The 17,713-nt window shown below is 41.3% G+C and overlaps 1 protein-coding gene across 1 annotated transcript; it reads right to left on the reverse strand.

The window, feature by feature from the left end:
- Window positions 1–3,548: 3,548 nt before the first annotated feature.
- On the reverse strand, window positions 3,549–15,831 carry MMADHC (metabolism of cobalamin associated D). Its single transcript, XM_084289187.1, has 7 exons — window positions 15,615–15,831; window positions 13,287–13,431; window positions 12,834–13,051; window positions 10,457–10,562; window positions 9,239–9,369; window positions 7,277–7,363; window positions 3,549–5,922 (listed from the first exon to the last, which is right to left on the reverse strand). The coding sequence occupies exons 1-7, from the start codon at window positions 15,621–15,623 to the stop codon at window positions 5,728–5,730; spliced, it is 891 nt and encodes a 296-aa protein (XP_084145313.1). The 5' UTR covers window positions 15,624–15,831; the 3' UTR covers window positions 3,549–5,727.
- Between the last annotated feature and the right edge of the window lie 1,882 nt (window positions 15,832–17,713).

Consider the following 17,713-nt stretch of genomic DNA (forward strand, 5'->3'; position numbering starts at 1 on the left):
ACCCAGCTGGAGCTCAGAGCCCGTTAACCACCTGCAGGATCGCTGCTTTCCCCAGCAGCAGGTGGGTGAGGGAGAGGTTTTTCTCCTTAATTTAAGAGCTTTTGTGTTTGGGTGTAATGTTTAGGGTGTGATCTTGCAAACACTTCAGTTATAGTCACCTGCTTGAGGCAGGTGTTAGCATACGCACACCGAGCTTAGACCCCAGGTGAGAAAACCTTCATGTGCCCAAGGCAAAGTGGCACCCCTGGAGCAGCTGGAAGGGGACACGTGGCCTCACTGCGTGCATCCCACGGCAAAGACGTGCTCCTGACAAAGAACATTGTCAGACGCCGTTAGCCCTTGGGAAACAAAGAGAATTATAACAGAGGGGGACCCTATGAAAAAGCCAACACATCGCTGCTGTTGGAGCTGATGCAAGTTGCTGTTGTTGTCCTCAAGCAGCTGCTGCAAGCCTCGAGCACGTGGCTGTGCGTGTGTGCATGCAGCTCCTGGGCACCTCCCAGCTGCACGAAACATTGCCCTGAGCGAGTGCCTGCCCGCACGAAGAGCTGGGCTGAGAAAGCTCCGACCTTCCTGCAATAGGGAGCCTGAAAGCCTGCTGAGCTGCACCTTTATTCGGTGGAAATCAGAGCAGCTCAGCTGGCTTCAGCAAACTGATTTCAAACACAAGAGGCCCAGGTCACGCCAGAGGCACCAGCTCGGGCTCAGGTGCAGCTGATGTTGGTGATTGCTGCTCGGAGGTCTTTGGCCAACAGCCTCGGTAACAGGGGCAAACTTCAGTGCTTCACAACCAGCTGCAATTAAAGGCAATTAGCCCAGCTTAAGCTGTGCTCCAAGACAAAAGGTGATCACTTAAACTGCAGGACTTTCACTCCATATTCTTATTTATAATTAATTTTTCCTACAAGCTCATGTGCACTGTCACAGCACCCCATTTACACACAGCACCAGCCCCTCTGACGCTTTTCCAAGCTGAGTCCGAGACCAGCCCACAACCCCCTGGAACACACCGTAACATACAATGAAGTATTTATGAAAAAATGCATATCTGTGGTAAAAAACAGCTATTCAGAGAGAATGTCAGCGGTTGTTTATGGTTTTTGACTTTGTGTAAAAAAAAAAATTGGAAAAAAAAATAAAGAAAAATTTGTGTGAAAATGACCTGTTTTGCTAGAAAGATGGTTATATAAACATACCCATGCATTAAATGCTTCATTTTGGGTCACACAAAGTATTTCAGCCCCCAAGTATTCACCTGCCAATTATTTCACACAGGATTTATGCTCCTTCACCAGGAAAGTGTGAATATTTATTCACCTTCTTCATCTCTGCTGCAATGCTAGCAAGGCTTCTCCATCACTCATGTGGTCCCAGACGCAAGACCTGATACCGGTGTCCACTAAATACAAGCTTGAGAGCAAGAGAAGGAATTAATTTAATAAACAGGGCCACACGGGCAGATTTGAAGTGTTACCGCTATGGTTTAACAAGTTACCTGATTTCTTAAGTGGATGATTTCAGACGTACTTACTGGGTATATTCTAATGTAATAGTAATAACGTCCTCATCTATATCTGCCAGACTATATCATCTATACCTATCAGATGTTTTAGAAGCTTCAATTTGGCCATGCATCCCCGAAAACCATTTCCAGGCATATTTTGAACCATCAGCCTTCATGTTTCTTTCAGCCCAGGAGGCAAACCGCATGGAGAGCTGCTCTGTGATGAGAGTGGAGGAAAAAGCCTGGGCAGAACCTCTCAGAGCCAGATGAGCTCACAGACCAAATTCTCTGCGTGTTGCTGTGACAAAGCAGCTCACATCCTGCAGCCTCCCCTTGCTGGAGCTGTCTGAAGTTACAGCTGCGCTTCCCTGCAGGTTTACGAACCAGCGTGTCGCTTGTTGAATGATGCTGCAATTAGCAAGAAAGGGCAGCGAGCCTGTGGACAAGAGAGCACGTCAAAGAAAAGGGGCCTTCTCCTGCAAGAGACACCTTTGACCTTGAGGATTATTTTGAGGTGTTCTTTTTTCCAGCCAGCTGGCTGCTGGTGGAAGGAGAATGAGAGTTTTTTACTGTTTAAGCTCTTATAAACAAGAGTCGTTTGATTACCTGGCTTATTTTTCCTGTGCTCTACAAATGTGTGCACACAGGACACGAGCCTGATTGCCAATTTTGAGGATGCTGAGTACAGAAGAAGTGATCCTTAATAAAAAGAGGCTTTAAAAGAGCCGAGCACAAGGCAGGCAGTGCAATGAAGTCGCTATTACATTTCAGCTCTACATCACCCCTAACAGGATTTTCCCTCCCTCCCTCCACGGGATGGACTACACAGAGGTAATTTTAAACCCAGAGAGCTGGTTTCTTTGCTCCCTCACAAATAAGCATAGTTGAATATGAAGCTAAGGTCTGCGGGTGCATTGTTACAGCAGGCTGTATCAAGAATAAATGAATGGTAACGGTGGTTGATTAGATTTTGAGTTGACTCTAGCTCTTTACACAGTCCTCGTTCTGCTAAAATACTATCGACACGTCCAACCCACCACAGAATCATTTAGGGTTATTTGGGTAGCAGCACGACTCCTACAATTAGCTCAGTGTAGCACAGTAAATTCGAACGTTCACAGCCCTGAAAACAGCTTGTGTGTTGTTTACTGAGAGCAGAAACTTCTTTGGTACGTGCTACTTCCACATTTCTACCCGAGCCCAGGTAAAAGCCTCCACTGAGTTTCAACTTCAGGAGCCTTCAGGTGGAAAGAGAAAGATCCTCATCACAGGATCACTTCTGCAGGAAAGTGGTCACTTCTGAAAAGAACTGAAGACCTTGAGATATTTCCCTGTGCTCATTCAACTGACCAGGCATCACCTTAATTCATCCTCAGCTCAGACACGCAGTGAGGGCTTTCACCTTCCACAGGACCGAAACCCGTCTCTGTCCAGCTGCGGACTGCCCATTTCCCTCAGTGTCTTGTCCTGGGTTCAACTTTTAGCCTGGTTAAAGATTTAGTATTGAAATTCAAAATTAAAATCCCGTTCCCACTACTGTCCTCAGTAGCGGTGCCATCAGCTATTTAGGACAGCTCTGTAACTTCGCTCTTCACCTTTAGTAGGAATTCTTTGAAAAAAAAAATCTTTGAAAAGAGATTTAGCCCAGTTCTTCTTATCTTAAGGCCCCCAAGTGACAAACGCTTCACCTCTAACGTTTCTTTAGCCTTTTGACTAATATGAATGATTTCTAGACATGCAGCACTTTAAGTATATTCACTGGGTATACTGATGTGCTTGCAAATCTAACTACACAGTCACAGCGCTCCTCCTGTGATGCTCAGCATCGCTTTGCTGTATTTTTAATGAACTCATTCATTTTTTAGTAAATATGCCACGCCGTTAGAAACTCATAGCCTCTCCAAATTCAGAACTTCCCCCCGAACATTAATCTTTGCTAAAGAGACAGATGTGACCTTACATGCAGCATCTCTTTTCACGTTTATTTCTTCAATATAGAAAGGAACTCGTTTTGTAACACTGCTTTTTAATTATCAGAAATCCATTTAATCACACTGCATTCAAGAACTTTTATTTCATAATAGCAAGTTAATATACATGATAGCTCTTCGGCTGTGAAAGAAGTAGAACGGGAACAGTTCTAGCCTCTTTCGAGGGTTTCGACAAGCTTGTACGTACAAGAAAATGTTATTTAGAAAAATACCCCAAAACGCTACTTCCCCTCAAATTCTGGCATGAAATACTAGTAACAGAGATGTCAAAGTAAAAACTCCCACTGCCTTCAGTGAGGTTTTTGCCATGGGTTAGAGCCATTTATAAAGACAGTGTTAAAAAATTATTTTTTTGAGTTCATACTGTGAAGTATCATGCTGGAAAACTACTGCCCCAAGTTTAATTTGGATAGCTGCCTGAATGTCCACCCCACTTTATAAAACATAGAAAGGCAAGTACAGCAAAGCTACTTTAGGAAAAAAAAAAAAGTATCAAAAGCCTTTGAGATAGATAAAATATATGTGAACCAGTTCACAGAGTTTATTTTTCTAATATTTATTTCTCTACAGTTACGTTCACCTAGACACTAATCCTCTTATCCTCTTTTTTTCAAGTGAGGTAATTGGCATTCTGCAAAACAACTGTGTTTCAGGTGGTTTTGTACAAAGAAGACACACTGCAGCTTCTTATTTTTTAATCCTTTTGACAAGAACGAGGTCAAAGAACAAAAAAACTTGTGCTCTGGAAACGTGGCAGATTCCACAAAAAAGCGATCAACAATCTTGCCTCAACAGCCATACATTCTTCTTGGAACGTGTACAGGCCAGAGCCAAAAGTGATGACAAGATGGCAAGACAAGCCCTGAATGAGAGAAGGCAGCACTCGCTTCTCCAGCAGGGCCTTCCTCAGCTGCACCTCTGTGACCTGGTGATCATTAACAAGGAAAGATACAGGCACTTGTAAAAGGGTCTGGTACTAAACAAATTAGGGCCAACAAAAAAATCTTTGGTGATAACTGGCTTAGAGGCTGAGTAGGGAATAGAAACAGCATACAAACTTAGAAAAGGTTTAAATCTGTAATTGCTAATATCGGAAAGAGACATGAGAATCCCAAGCTACTTGAAAGGATGCTAAACCTCTCAAAGCACCTTCTTGGCAGTCATTATCCAGACAAAAGTTGCATTAAGTTTTGTCTGAGTCAAGACTGAAGAGTTGCCATTGTTGCATGAACTGGCACAGCTACAGCTGTGGTGTGTTAACAAATGGCCCTAAAAAGTGACTGCAGTGACATTAAAATCTAGTTAGGTAGCCTCTGTAGGGAGGCAGCTGACATTTTCGGGATTTCAGATACCCTTAATTTTCCTCATTACTCTTTCTCAAGTAACTTCAATTGACTTGATTGTTTCTATGCCACCTGAAGATATTTCAATCCTCCCCTGAAATATCTTTACAATTGATGAAAATTAAAGTAACTGATCATATTGCCCTTTTGCCATTTTGCCATATTGCCTAAAGTAACTGATCAAAATGCCCTTTGCCCGGGCATTTCAAAATTCCAGAGACAAATCTCAATTGCATCCAAGAAAAAAAACAATGACGATATCCAAGTATTGCCCTATTATCTTTTTTCCATATTAATGTATTTAATGACCTATAAAAGTTACAAAAGTAACTCTAAATTACATTTACATATATAACACTGAGAAAATAAAATCCCAAGCGACGTGGAGACAAAAAACATGAAGAGATGACTGATTCTAGAGTAGTTTACGACTTTTTACAGTCTCAGGATGTAGCAACTACATGAACACTTCCCTCCTGAAGTGTAACTTGTACAACTTTTGCCACTTATTGCAGTAAGTGGTGAAATTCCCACGAAATTCAGTGGCAACAGGGTTTTTTAATGTAAAGATCACAGATTTGTCAGATATCAAAAGTCAGAACAGTTGATAATACTAAAAGAGGCTATGCAGATAGCTACATATGCATTCAAGTGAGTTTAAATTCATTGAGGATGAAGGAAACTCACAGCTTAAAATTCATGTGTCACATATAGGTATCTGATAAAACAATGTCAAAGAATATTCTAAGTCACATGTGGTGAGCAAATATTCACAAGACTAGAATAAATAACAGATAGTTTATTATCTGGGAATACTTCAGATTGTGGTATTCTGACAATGCTCGTACAGAATCATCAAGTAAGACGATGGCTGAAGCCCTGGCAGTTCCTAGTTTCCACTTAGTTTTCTCATGATAGGGCTGTCAGGTTCGGCGTTGGTGAAGATGCTTCCTACCACGACGTGAGTACCCCAGATGTTATGACGAATAACTTTGCAGCAGCCAAGATCATCAACGGAGAATCCAAAGTGGCGGTAGCGTTCATCTGTTTCAAACAGCGTGTTGTTTGTGTAAGGTCCAAAAAACTACATGGAAAAAGAGAATTTCACTTAATATTTCCACAAATATTCCAGACTAAGCCCAGTAACAACACATTTAAGTTTTAAAAATGTCACTATTACCCCTTTTCAAAACAAAACCTAAGCCCAACAGTACCAGCTATATTTCTAGGAAGAAATTTTATGAAGATTTCTTTGTGCAATCTACATGCAGAGCACCTCTGATTGTACTGGTAGCCCGTATTTCAAAAGGTTTCCTCTTACTGCTGACAGAGGTCTGAGGGCGTATCAGCATGTCCGAATGTCCAATCAATCATATACAAAAACCCCTAAATGCCTTGAAAAAGTAGAATTTTTTAAAAATGTTTAGGAGAGAAACCACCCGTAAAATAGCAAAATTAAAGTGTATCTTTTCAATGAGCCCCCTATAAAGAAAATGCTTTCAGTAGTAAAATGTTATATAATAACAACAGAAAACTTATTTCAGTTGCTTTATCTCAGAAGAGAAAGCTTCTGACAAAAGCCTACTGCTGCTGAGCAGGTTATGGGTAAGGATGGTACTACCAAACTGAAACCCAAAGACATCGTCTTACTTTTATTAACCTGTCACTATTCTTTAAATGCATGGAATTCCCAGGGAAGCTTTTAAGTACTATAAACACCTTCAATTGCTTGTTTAGCTTATAAACAATCCCTGTTAAACCGATTTTCCTCTGATGACACAGTAAATCATGGCCTTTCATGGTATTTTTAAATAAAAACCCCGCTAAAATGAGCTTTGCCATGATTATGTTCAACTATGATATGGTTTTAACAATTAGTTCTCAGACAAAACTGCATGTGAACACATGTTTTAATAGAAATCCTCAGTGCTGCCTTGTAGGTTTTAAGCCACTGTTGCATTTTGTAGATGTCTCGGTAAGAAACTGTCAGCTCTCCTGAGAATTGGTGTAATCTGGCAGTGAATGCCAATGCTGTTTAAACATAACAAGCCATTCATTTTTTCTATGTAACAAATATAATTAACTTGTGCAAAGAGGTTTTTTAAAGAACACCCATCTAGACAGGTAAGCGTGTGCACTACCAAAAGACCTTTGGAGGGCACAAGCAGTCGACCATGTAGATGGAGAATTTTTAGGCATCGAATTTCTAGTTAGCTAAAATTCAACTTCATTGCTGAACGATGCTCTCAGGAAGGCCAACTGCAACAACAGCTGACAGAGCAAATGAAGTGGCTGGGGGCCACTTCTAAATTTAGGAAAGAATTACCCTATGGTAACAGGTTTTGATCAATACGAAGAAGTTGGATTTAACCCATATAGAAGAACGCAAATACCACTGCTAGTTAGGACAACAGGGTTCCGCACAGCGCATAACTTACAGCCAGTCCTGAGGATGGATCAATGAAGTCGGCCCAATAGCCTTCAGAACAGATTGCATAGCAAATTTCCTTAGCACCATTAATGAACTTAAAGAGAAGGAAAAAAAAAAGGTATCAAAACATTTTTTGGAAAATATAAATAGATCAGAATGCAAATAAAATTTTCCAAAAGTAACTTTCTGTACATCTAAGACTTACCTGTTTTCCAGACAAAAAAAAAAAAAAAAATCAGATTTAAAGCTGACGTCCCAACATGGCACAAGAAAATTACATGACCTACAGATGACAGCACATTTCTGCACAGATAAGTAAGTGAGAACAGGAGACCTCAGTTATGTTTTTAAATCATGTAGATCGGCAGTTTTCATCCTAAATTAGGAAGGTAACAGGAATTCACAGAAAACTCCTGAAGAAGTCCACAAACGTGAATGAGGACCCTCCCCCCCAAAAATCTCAATATGCATTGATTCTAAAACCATCTATGCACTGAATTGACATAGCTCCCTTGAAACATGAACGAATTGCCCTAATCTCATGAAAAAGAAAACTTAAATTAAGTTTATATTCTATTTATTTTCAATTAAATAAAACTGGACTGTTTTCTGGAATTAGTGTCATGAGCAGTTCAAGGTACAAAGATGATTACATTTATTAAGACTGAGGCTGAATGGTCCCAAATAAGGGAAGTTTATCCTTCACAGTGATCAGTTCTGTATTTTGAAGCTTGCTGGCTCTGAAGATCAACCATCTTCCAACTCTAAGTCACAAATGTAAGCAAGCCATCTGAAGGCATCATTTAAAGCATTACATTTCTGGTACAACACTGGATCAAAAGGTGCAGTGTAACAGCTCCACAGCAACCTCTTAGAGTGACATTAATAAATGCCTTAGATTAACCACTGTAAACACTTAGATTTGACTGTAAATAACCCTCATTACTTCAGCACAAGCCTCTCACATTAAATTAGTATTTTTAATGTTACTTCTAATCATTTATGAAGCAAACAAACAGACCATTTTCTGGTGAGTTTGCTGTTAGTAACCTTTAGGCTGGGAGGTTACAGCTAACATCCTAACACCCCTGCAATGACTATATTAGACTTGACAGGGAGGTGCACAAGGAAGAAAGATGCCAATTAACATATAATTAGACCAGATTACAATGCCAAAGACCAACAGACCATAAATAATTCAAAGAGAAGAACATACTAAAACGAAGGGAATTTTAATTTGGGTGTAATTTTTATGTTGATCCTTCAGATTGCTTCCTCCTTTTTTGTGGTGACCCTTACGTTGCTCTACACAGACCACATCCAACCTCGGAATCTACTTTCCAAGACTGAAAAGGACAGTAGCAGACTTATTTTCAAACATAAATCTAACCTTCACTGCAAAGATGAAAATCCCATAGGATAACTTTTACTGATTTTAGAAAAACTACAATATATAAAGCCGTTGTATTTTAAGGTACGAAGAAAAACCCACCAGCAGTGGTGAACATCGACACCTGCTGGAGCAGTCAAAACTCTGAAGAATGAGAAAAAGCTATTTTCGAGAGACCTCTAGTGGCAAGAGAAGACAAAGCTCATGAGGCCGGTTAGCATGTTGCTATGATCACCGATACCCAGGTCATATCTATTATCAGAAGGTGAGGATGCACTCACTGACAGAGCACATGTTGGAATTTCAGCTCCGTCACAGAAAAGTAAAGTCCTACAAAACGAATTGTACTAAAGATCAAGTAAGGCAAGAAAATACTCGCTGACCTTTAGATGCAACAGGACAACTAACGTTAATGAAAGTGACAAAGCTGTAAAAAATTGTCTCCATTTTGTCAGAAAGAGAACACAGCACTAGCTCCAAGATGCAGTACAGAATAATACTGCCAGAGCTAGAAATGGTCTGAATATAAGAATCAGATTGATCTACAAAGATAAGCTGATGCTCACGTCAGCTACTTACGTTTTCTAACAGCATTTCTCTCTCATCCTCAACTTCTTGACTCCACGCAGTCATATCATTTTTAGTCTTCTGGGTAACTGTTAACACGGTTAAACGGCTGGCATTCACATCTGGAAACATTAACTCGAAGTCTAAAGAAAAGGAAACCAGTATTTTATGAGTTCTCTTACTTTATTTAGGACTTTTCAGTTTTAGACAAAGTATCAATCCTACTTTTGTGGTAATGCACATTGGTAAGGCCCTGCTAAAGGTTACTCTTGGGCTGGAGTTTGCTATTCCAAGATCTCCTATTTAACTGCAAGATGACAAAAGCTCCACCATTCTGTACATTTCAGAATATGCAAACAAGTAACTTTCCTTGCAGAAATATAACACTAAGTATGGTAACAGTTTAGTATTTTGGAGCTAAGACCACCACAGGTCTCTGCACCCAAGATGCACAGATCTGTATTTTCTGGCTACACTGCATTACTTCACACATACTGATTTTTACAGTAAATCTCACAATAAAAATGTCTCAGACCCACTTCAAACACTGCTCCTAGGACATTAGAGTAAACTCACAGCACGCTGCTGGTTGTGACAGCTTTTCCCCTGGGGCAGAAAAGGGCCCAAGCCTGTCACAATTCCCTCTCTCTAGTGCCTTTTGGAGTACAAACAGGAACCCACCAGGTGACAAATAGGCTTCTTAGAGCCTTGTTTGCATTGGGGGAGAAGGCAGCACCTTCCAGAATTAAAAGTCCAAAGGTTCAATTTCTTGCTGTCTGAGAAGCCTGCCCTCTTCAGTATCTAACCTAGGAATTCAGTCTCTCTTTTCAGCATATCACTTCTAAAATCAGAAGTTTTTACTCCAATTTAATTCCAATCACTGTCTTTTAGAACAAAAAGAAAAATACAAAACCAATGCCTTCAGGAGTAATATGATTTCATTTCACTCTTTTACTAAGAAGTAGTGCCCAAACACTTGATTTTGTCACAACTTGGTTTATAGGGTCTCTTGACCCTATATAAGCAGACAGAAGTTAATTCCCCCCCCAGCTGATCTTAAATTTAACAGAGAATTCTTCATTCTCCAGTGTGTTTTTCATTTGTAAAATACTGACTTTGGATTACCTTATTTCATTACACATCCCGTCACATCAATTTTATCAGAGCCTTTATTTACATATTGTACTTTTTTTAAAAAATGTATTTTTTAACTGTCAAGAAAATGCATACCTTTTTGTAACAGTTGAGGACAAGCTTGTACTGCACATTCTACCTTTGCATTTTCAAAGTATGTTTCAGCATTATTTATTTGCTGTTTCTGTGGAACATCAGCACCCTGAGAAAAATAAAAAATTTAACTTTTCTATTAACAGGAATAACAGCGCACACCAGACTGTAATTTTGCAACTACATGCCCACTGATATACCCAAGTAGTTTCTCAGAAAGTTGATTTGCTGTGATTTAAAACTTGTTTTTCAAGTATTAAAATTAGAACAGATATATATAACCTATTACATAAACAGAAATTTAAGGTTTTGGTTAACACAGTTAAAGTTTAAGCAATAGAGAACTTTTTGAAAAACAACCCTTTGAAATAATGGCCTGCAAGTATTTAATCCAACATCAACTGATAGATTGCAGACATACACATATTCCCTGAACTGGAATAAAACAGCTCTAGAGCTCTGAACTGCCAGCAATTTCAGCTTTAGCATTCTAAAAATCAGAAGCATTTTCCAATAAAACTATTTTTATTCTCTATGGTTTTGTTCTACAGTTTCTTAAAAGAACACAACACAGATTCTTGCGTGTATGTTACAAATCCAGCACTGTGAAGTCAGATGTGTAACATTTAGGCTCACAATGTCCTTAACAGGGAAGTTAGAACAGCTGCCTCCTTTGGCACAGCAACCGCTAGGTAACATCAGCACAGAATGCCTAAACACGTCTTTTCTAACTTTAATTTTGCCATAATTTACAAGGAGTTTCTCTTAAGACTGAAATTACAACGTAGAGTACGTTGTGTCCTATCTAACACACATTTATATTTGCAAGTTCTCCCTAGAGAAAACTATTACACCAAACACAACGCAAGGTTTTGCATTTCTGTTCTAGAATTTAAAATCAAGAATAGTAGAAAAAAAAGTACAAAAATCATGTAGACAAACAACAACTGCACTTTCAGTACACGTTTCTACATGTACCTTGTATTATAACTGTAAAAGTCAGCTCAGCTGGTACTTGAAGCCTCCCAAATCATGCAGTTATGCTGGTGCACCCTTCCTGTTCTTCCTAATCACAGGGTGCTTCTCTTACTACGGAAGGTGATGGCTGATCCTGATTTTCTGCTGCTCCCATTCCATCCAGCTGATCTCCACCTACACAGCACATCCGCTTCCCATGCATGCCATCATCAAGAGACGATGGGCATTTTCCTAAGACGAACACCATTTTTCATACTAATGGGCTGGTAGGTTCATTTATTGTGCTCACATCAACTAATTTATAGTCTGAGGAATAAGGACGCCAGAGGGGTTTGCCATTCCTCTGCCTGCTTCAAGGACAGGTGCCTGAGCTTCAGTGGCACTGAGCTTTTCTCCTGCTTGCTGCAGCAACCTGTGGCAGCAGGCCCTTGTACTAGCTGATGCCATCACCCAAATCTGCGTCTCCTCCAGCTCCAGAAGTGACCGGTTTAGCATTTTCACCAGCTGAATGCTGCTCACGGATTCCTGAACAGCAGCAGTATTAACCAGAGCTGATTCTTGTTAACTGCATTCTGGGTACCAGATGCAACCCCCCCCCTCTGCTCTTCCCAGTTTCCCCATTCGATTTGGATCAGCAGCAGCTGCACTGAGAACTTCATTATACAAGTAACCTTTCTAGAAAGCAAACATGCCCTCAGCATACCTGGTTTGCATTAAAGACTAGAATTTTTTTGGTCTTTTGACCAAAGTTATGATCCACAAAAGCTGAAAACAATTCTGTGAGCTCACCAGAAACTTGTTTTCTAAACACTTTGGAATATAATATTACATTTACAAAAAACATACACAGCATTTTTACAGCAGAGATTCATTAGCTGACTTCTGATGTCTGAGCATGCCACAAACTCAGAGATGGGAAAGTTGAATCAGCAGCTAGTAGCAATGAACATTTGTTGAAACGCTCTGATCATGCAAGTCAAGCTAGCAATTAGCAAGCTGCCTGTTGTTAATAAAGCATCTGACTCGCTGCGAGTTCTGTAATTGCCAAAATGCCGTCTCATTTTGAGACATGAGGTTGAGCCGTGCTGGTCTGCTTCTCACATCTGAATTCAGTGGTGTTTAGACCTAAACAGGCAGGTCTAAGGACACTGCCCGAACTGTGCAAGCCCAGATCCATTACATGAAAGGCTGGAGTTAAGAAACTACCAGTCCTATTTGGCAAGAGGTGTTGGGACTTGGTAAACAGTACATTTCGAACCTGAAGTTCCCCCTCACCCTACCTGAAATTCATCCTTAAGCATAATCTAGAATATCATCAGTATATTTTTTCAGGAGGAAGAGAGAATAATTATGTTTCTTCCAGGCAAGAAGTATCAGCCTCACAGAGGAAGCCTGTTCTTACCTGAAATTCATTTATGTATTGTGCCATTACAAATTCATGCCTTTCACTCGGTGAAGGCTCTGCTAATATATCAGGCAGAGGTTTTGAAATTTGGCTTTTCTTCTGAGCAGCAGTACCATTTAGGTGACAGTCAAAACCAATATTACCAGGCAACTGGAACCTCTGGTCTTGAGGGCCAAATGGACCCATTACTTCATCCGGCCATACAGTTCTTGGACCTGTAAAAGTCAAGGCCTTGCTTTAGTCATCACGTTATTTAAAAAGAAAACAAAAAAGACAAAAAAAACCCTCTCTCATTCAAATATCTGCATTTCATCACAATCATATACAACCAAGGCAACCACAACACAGAAGGGTCCTGCAAAAAAACACCCTTCAGAATTCCCAGCTTTAAACGGGGTGGACAGTTCTATAGCACACGAATTCAAAGAAAATGAATTTGCTTTTTCTTACATAAATCAGGAGGTGTAGCAGCAACATGAGGCTCATCTGAGCCAGAGGAACCTGCTGTAGAAAAAGCCTTGGGATTTACAACTCTTTTGACTAAGGAATAAAACCCTGGTAGGTAGGTGACCAATCTTGCTCTGTTACAGAGCACCTGAGAAGACAAAAACAAAAGCAAGTATTATATACTGCTGGCAAAATTACTAGTTTAAGTACAGTTTTGTAGATCACAAGAGAAAACCTCCCTCCACGATTAAAACTGTAATTTATCATCACTTGTTTTTGCAAAATCAGTATTTAAGAACACATCATTATCATTTTTGTATTAGTAAGAGTATTCTACATAAAGGAAAAGCCTTAAAAGCACTTAGTGAAAGGCCTCCTCACTTTAGGAAAACAGAACTTAAAAGTGTAAGTAGCATCACTGAGACCCCGTAACCTAAATTAAGTTATAGATGTGAAAAAATTACGCATTTTTTCCATGATTACAATTCAATCATGTCATTTGTTACCAGAAATATCAAGTAAGCACCAATATCCAAAACCTCTGCCCTGAAAACTAGCTCAAACACTAGCTAACTTATGGTCCCACTTCCTAGAAGACTTGAGGGAGACGCAGGATAGCATCCCTACAGATACATCTTGCAGCTTTCATCTCAAAGCACGCATACATATGTGCATACACACATTTCTCCGCCAGCAAAGCACGCATACCAACAGCTCTGAGCCATACAGGGGGCCATGCATACCAAAACAGGTGGGTATGGTAATTTCTGCTTCTGTATTTTGCTCTTGAAATCCATAAATATTTAACACGTGCAAAACTTCAGCTAGTACAACCAACGGTATTTAGATTTGCAAACTCAGCACATTCACATATTTATAAACAAGCATTACTGCAAACAGCTCGGATCAGTACCCTGGGCAAGCTGCCAGCAAGCCACAAAACCTTTCTGAACGCTGCGGTCTTGGAATACACCAGAAAATCTGCTTCACGCCACAGAACTCCACTGTCAACATAACTTTCAGGCGCTGAAGAGGACTCTATCAGAGGCTGATTCAGCCACGCAGCAAACAGCAAGCGATGCAATGCTACCTCCCTCAGCACGCAAACGGCCTCAGCAAAGGGCTCCAATGAGCTCTTGGCTCCTCACCATGAGGATTAACTCTGAAGCCCAATGGTGGTGTGTGTCCCAAACAGCAGCACGAGCAACTGTCACTCAGCTTTTTTGCAAAAAATAAAAAATAAAATAAAACATCCAGGTGACCCAATTAAACAGAATGGTAGAATCTATTTGTTATGCTTTAAAAACAGATGGATTACTTTCATGACACAGTTCCACACACGCAACAAAAGTAATCCATCATACGCTCAAAAGGTAAAGCATAATTTAAAAGATGTTAAATCTAGCACAAAGCTACTAAAACTTTTGACTAGTTTCACAAAACCACATATTCCTGGAAAACTTAAGCCCCCTGCCACAGCCTACATGCTTTTATAATGCTTCATTTCCAGCTGAGAGAAAGAAATTAAGCTGAAATAAGGGGTTCTTCCTTAAAAACTGTACTACTCACATGTTTGGATAAAGGCTCTATTTGAAGTGCCATGACCTAACCCAGTGGGCACCTGCTTCTTCCACGCTACCTCTACACAAACATACAGCGTCTAATGCCTTTGACTAACACCACCATGACTCAGACACATTAACACAGTTAATTTACTAATATCATCAAGTTTTTACAGTTAAGGTCTTAAGTTGTTTGGGTCTAAACAGCAAGAGGTTTAAGAGATTCGTGTAACAAAAACAAACCCCGCTGATCCCCTTGAACCTTTTCCCTACCATGTAAAAGCACTACTGAAATAAGTAATTGTGCAATAATCACATATATTGCAGATTAAAGTATACAAAAGTAATTATTGATGACATATAATTATAAGAGAAACATTTTTTCTTATCAGCAGGTTAATATAATGCAGAGATGTTACCACTATTAATCGATAAGTTGATTTAGCCCAACAGTGCAAATATTTACATACCTGGCGTCACCCCGGTAAAAAAAATCCCGATGAAACCAAAACACATTCCCGTCTCGGTGACAAAACAAGCTAGATCAGTAAAGTACGTTTTATCTTTCAGACAGAAAGCCCCCCAGCGAACTTAAAGGCTTCACCTTAACACATGATACACTTCAGGTGCTTAGAGGGAAGAAGGCTGACACTCCCAACGACCTCTTCCTGAGAATATATATATATTTAAAGTCTGTTTTATAAGGGGGGAGGATTTTAAAGGGGGGGTAGGAAGGCGGGGGTGCCCCCATTCCGCCTCAGTTGCTCACCTTGGCCATCGCCGCCGCCCGGCTGCCTCAGCCCCCAGCCCGACTCCCCCTGCAAGAGAAGCGAACGTAGACGGCCCTGAGGCGCCCGGCCCCGGTCTCCCTCAGGGCTAAGTCCCCCTGACAGCGGCAGGGACCGATAAGGACCGATAAGGACCGATAAAGACCGATAAAGGGGACCGAGAGCCGCCCGCTCGGCTGCGCTCCCCTCTTCCTACAAAATGGCGGCCGCCCCCGCCCCGCGCCGCTCCCCCTCAGCCACCTCCCCGCCCGCCGCCAGGCCCGGCCCGTTGCCCCGCCGCCACATCGCTCGCACACCCCGGCTTGAGCAGGCGGAGATCTGAAAAGATCCGAAAAGATCCGAAAGCCGGGAATCGTTTGCTTTAGGCTACACGGGGCGGTGATGGCGGCGGTGGGGTTCTCCTCGGGGTGGCGGTGGCGGCGGACGGGTTCTCCTCAGGGCGGCCGCCGCCGCCGCCATGTTGTTGTCCCCTCGGAGCCCGCCGCCTCCCTCTGCCTCCTTCCCTCATGGCCGCCCTCATCTCGGGCAGCCCTGGGTGCAGACCCCGCTGTGGGGTCCCTCAAGGGCCGGGGGGGACCGGGGCGGCGGTGCAGTGCCCACCCGGAGCACCAGGGGTCAGCAGCGCTGCGTGCTCTGAGGCGATTACCGAGGGGGGAGGAACCGGGAGGCGTCGAGCCCCCCCGCAGGTCACTTGGTGCCTTGGAAGGCAAAACTGGGAGGAAAAATGCCATTTCTGCTCACCAAACAGGTCTTCGAAGGACGATCCGTAGCTCCCTTCAGTAAACTTTCCTTCAACAGACCAAAGTTTATTTTTTTCCCTCACTTCATGTTTATAAGCTGCCTTCCCCCCGCCAGTCCTGTTGGGCTCTGCAGTGGTGTGTGTTTGCAAGCAAGCCTTCACTTACAATAAACTTTGACATTACAAACTGTATTTGTGTTGAAGTAGTTCCCTGGTTTGAAGTCTTAATTTTTATATATCTACTTGCTGCTACGTGAAATTAATTAACTGCAGAAGTTATTAGCGCACACCGGCAGCCCCGCACTGCAACAAGCTGTGTTTGGGGGCACAGCCTTGTTGCTCCCAGAGAAAAACAGAAACTCAAAGATAGTTAATATTTATTATTTCATTCCTACTAACCATATGTATTCTATTCGGTAGGTAAATCACTATCCACAGGATGTGTGTTGAACATATTCGACATTGGTATGGCTCAGGGTTCTGATTCCAAAGCCATCTCCACACACATGACAAATGCCTACACATTCCCTCTTCATTCACAGAATCAGGCTGGTTTTCTTTCACATCTTCAAAATGTTTTATACTTTTTTTTTTTTTTTTTTTTTTTTTTTTTCCACATCCAAACACTTTGTCCATCACACTATATCCACCAGTTGGAGTTGGACTCAGTGATCCTCATGGGTCCCTTCCAACTCGGGATATTCCATGATCCTCTACCAACTCCACTATGGCTTGTATGCTGCATCTTCCCAGCTTCTCTAAGAAAGCTCTAATGATCAATTTTCTAATTTGGAGGCTGGAATAGCCTTCCAGAGGCACTGTACTGAACAACCTCATTGTCTTTGTCTACAAGTTCACTCTGTTTTGTTTGCCTAGCACGGCGATCACCCTCTGTGTCTTACCTTCTCATAAATCTTGGCAGGAATGGAAAGGGGAAAGGAGAGAGCTTTGTAGCTAGCTTAAGACTCAGCATTTTGTTTTCAGGTAGCTTTTTTATCCTTTTTCCAATAATGCGATTTAATTTAGATCATGAGTTCTTTGAGGCAAAAACCTCCCTACTTGCATACGTGGAAACTGCTGTGCATACTAATGGAACAATTTAAATGCTGAATTAAAAATGTCAGGGGAGAGGTGCCCCAAACCAAATCTTTAAAGCTAATATAAAAGGGTTGTATTGCTGTTTGCTTCTGCAGCAGAGGGGAAACACACAAGCCATGTCGGAATACTAGGATTAAGATCCTTCTTTCTTATGTTTTTGCCACTTCTTTGCTGTCTGTTCAAAGCAGTGATGTTGGTTAAGGGAAGAGAAATTTAATCTCTTGCCTTCAAAATAAAAAAGAT

This window comes from Netta rufina, assembly GCF_964035555.1.
Source record: "Netta rufina genome assembly, chromosome: 6".
NCBI classification, from domain to species: Eukaryota; Metazoa; Chordata; class Aves; order Anseriformes; family Anatidae; genus Netta; species Netta rufina.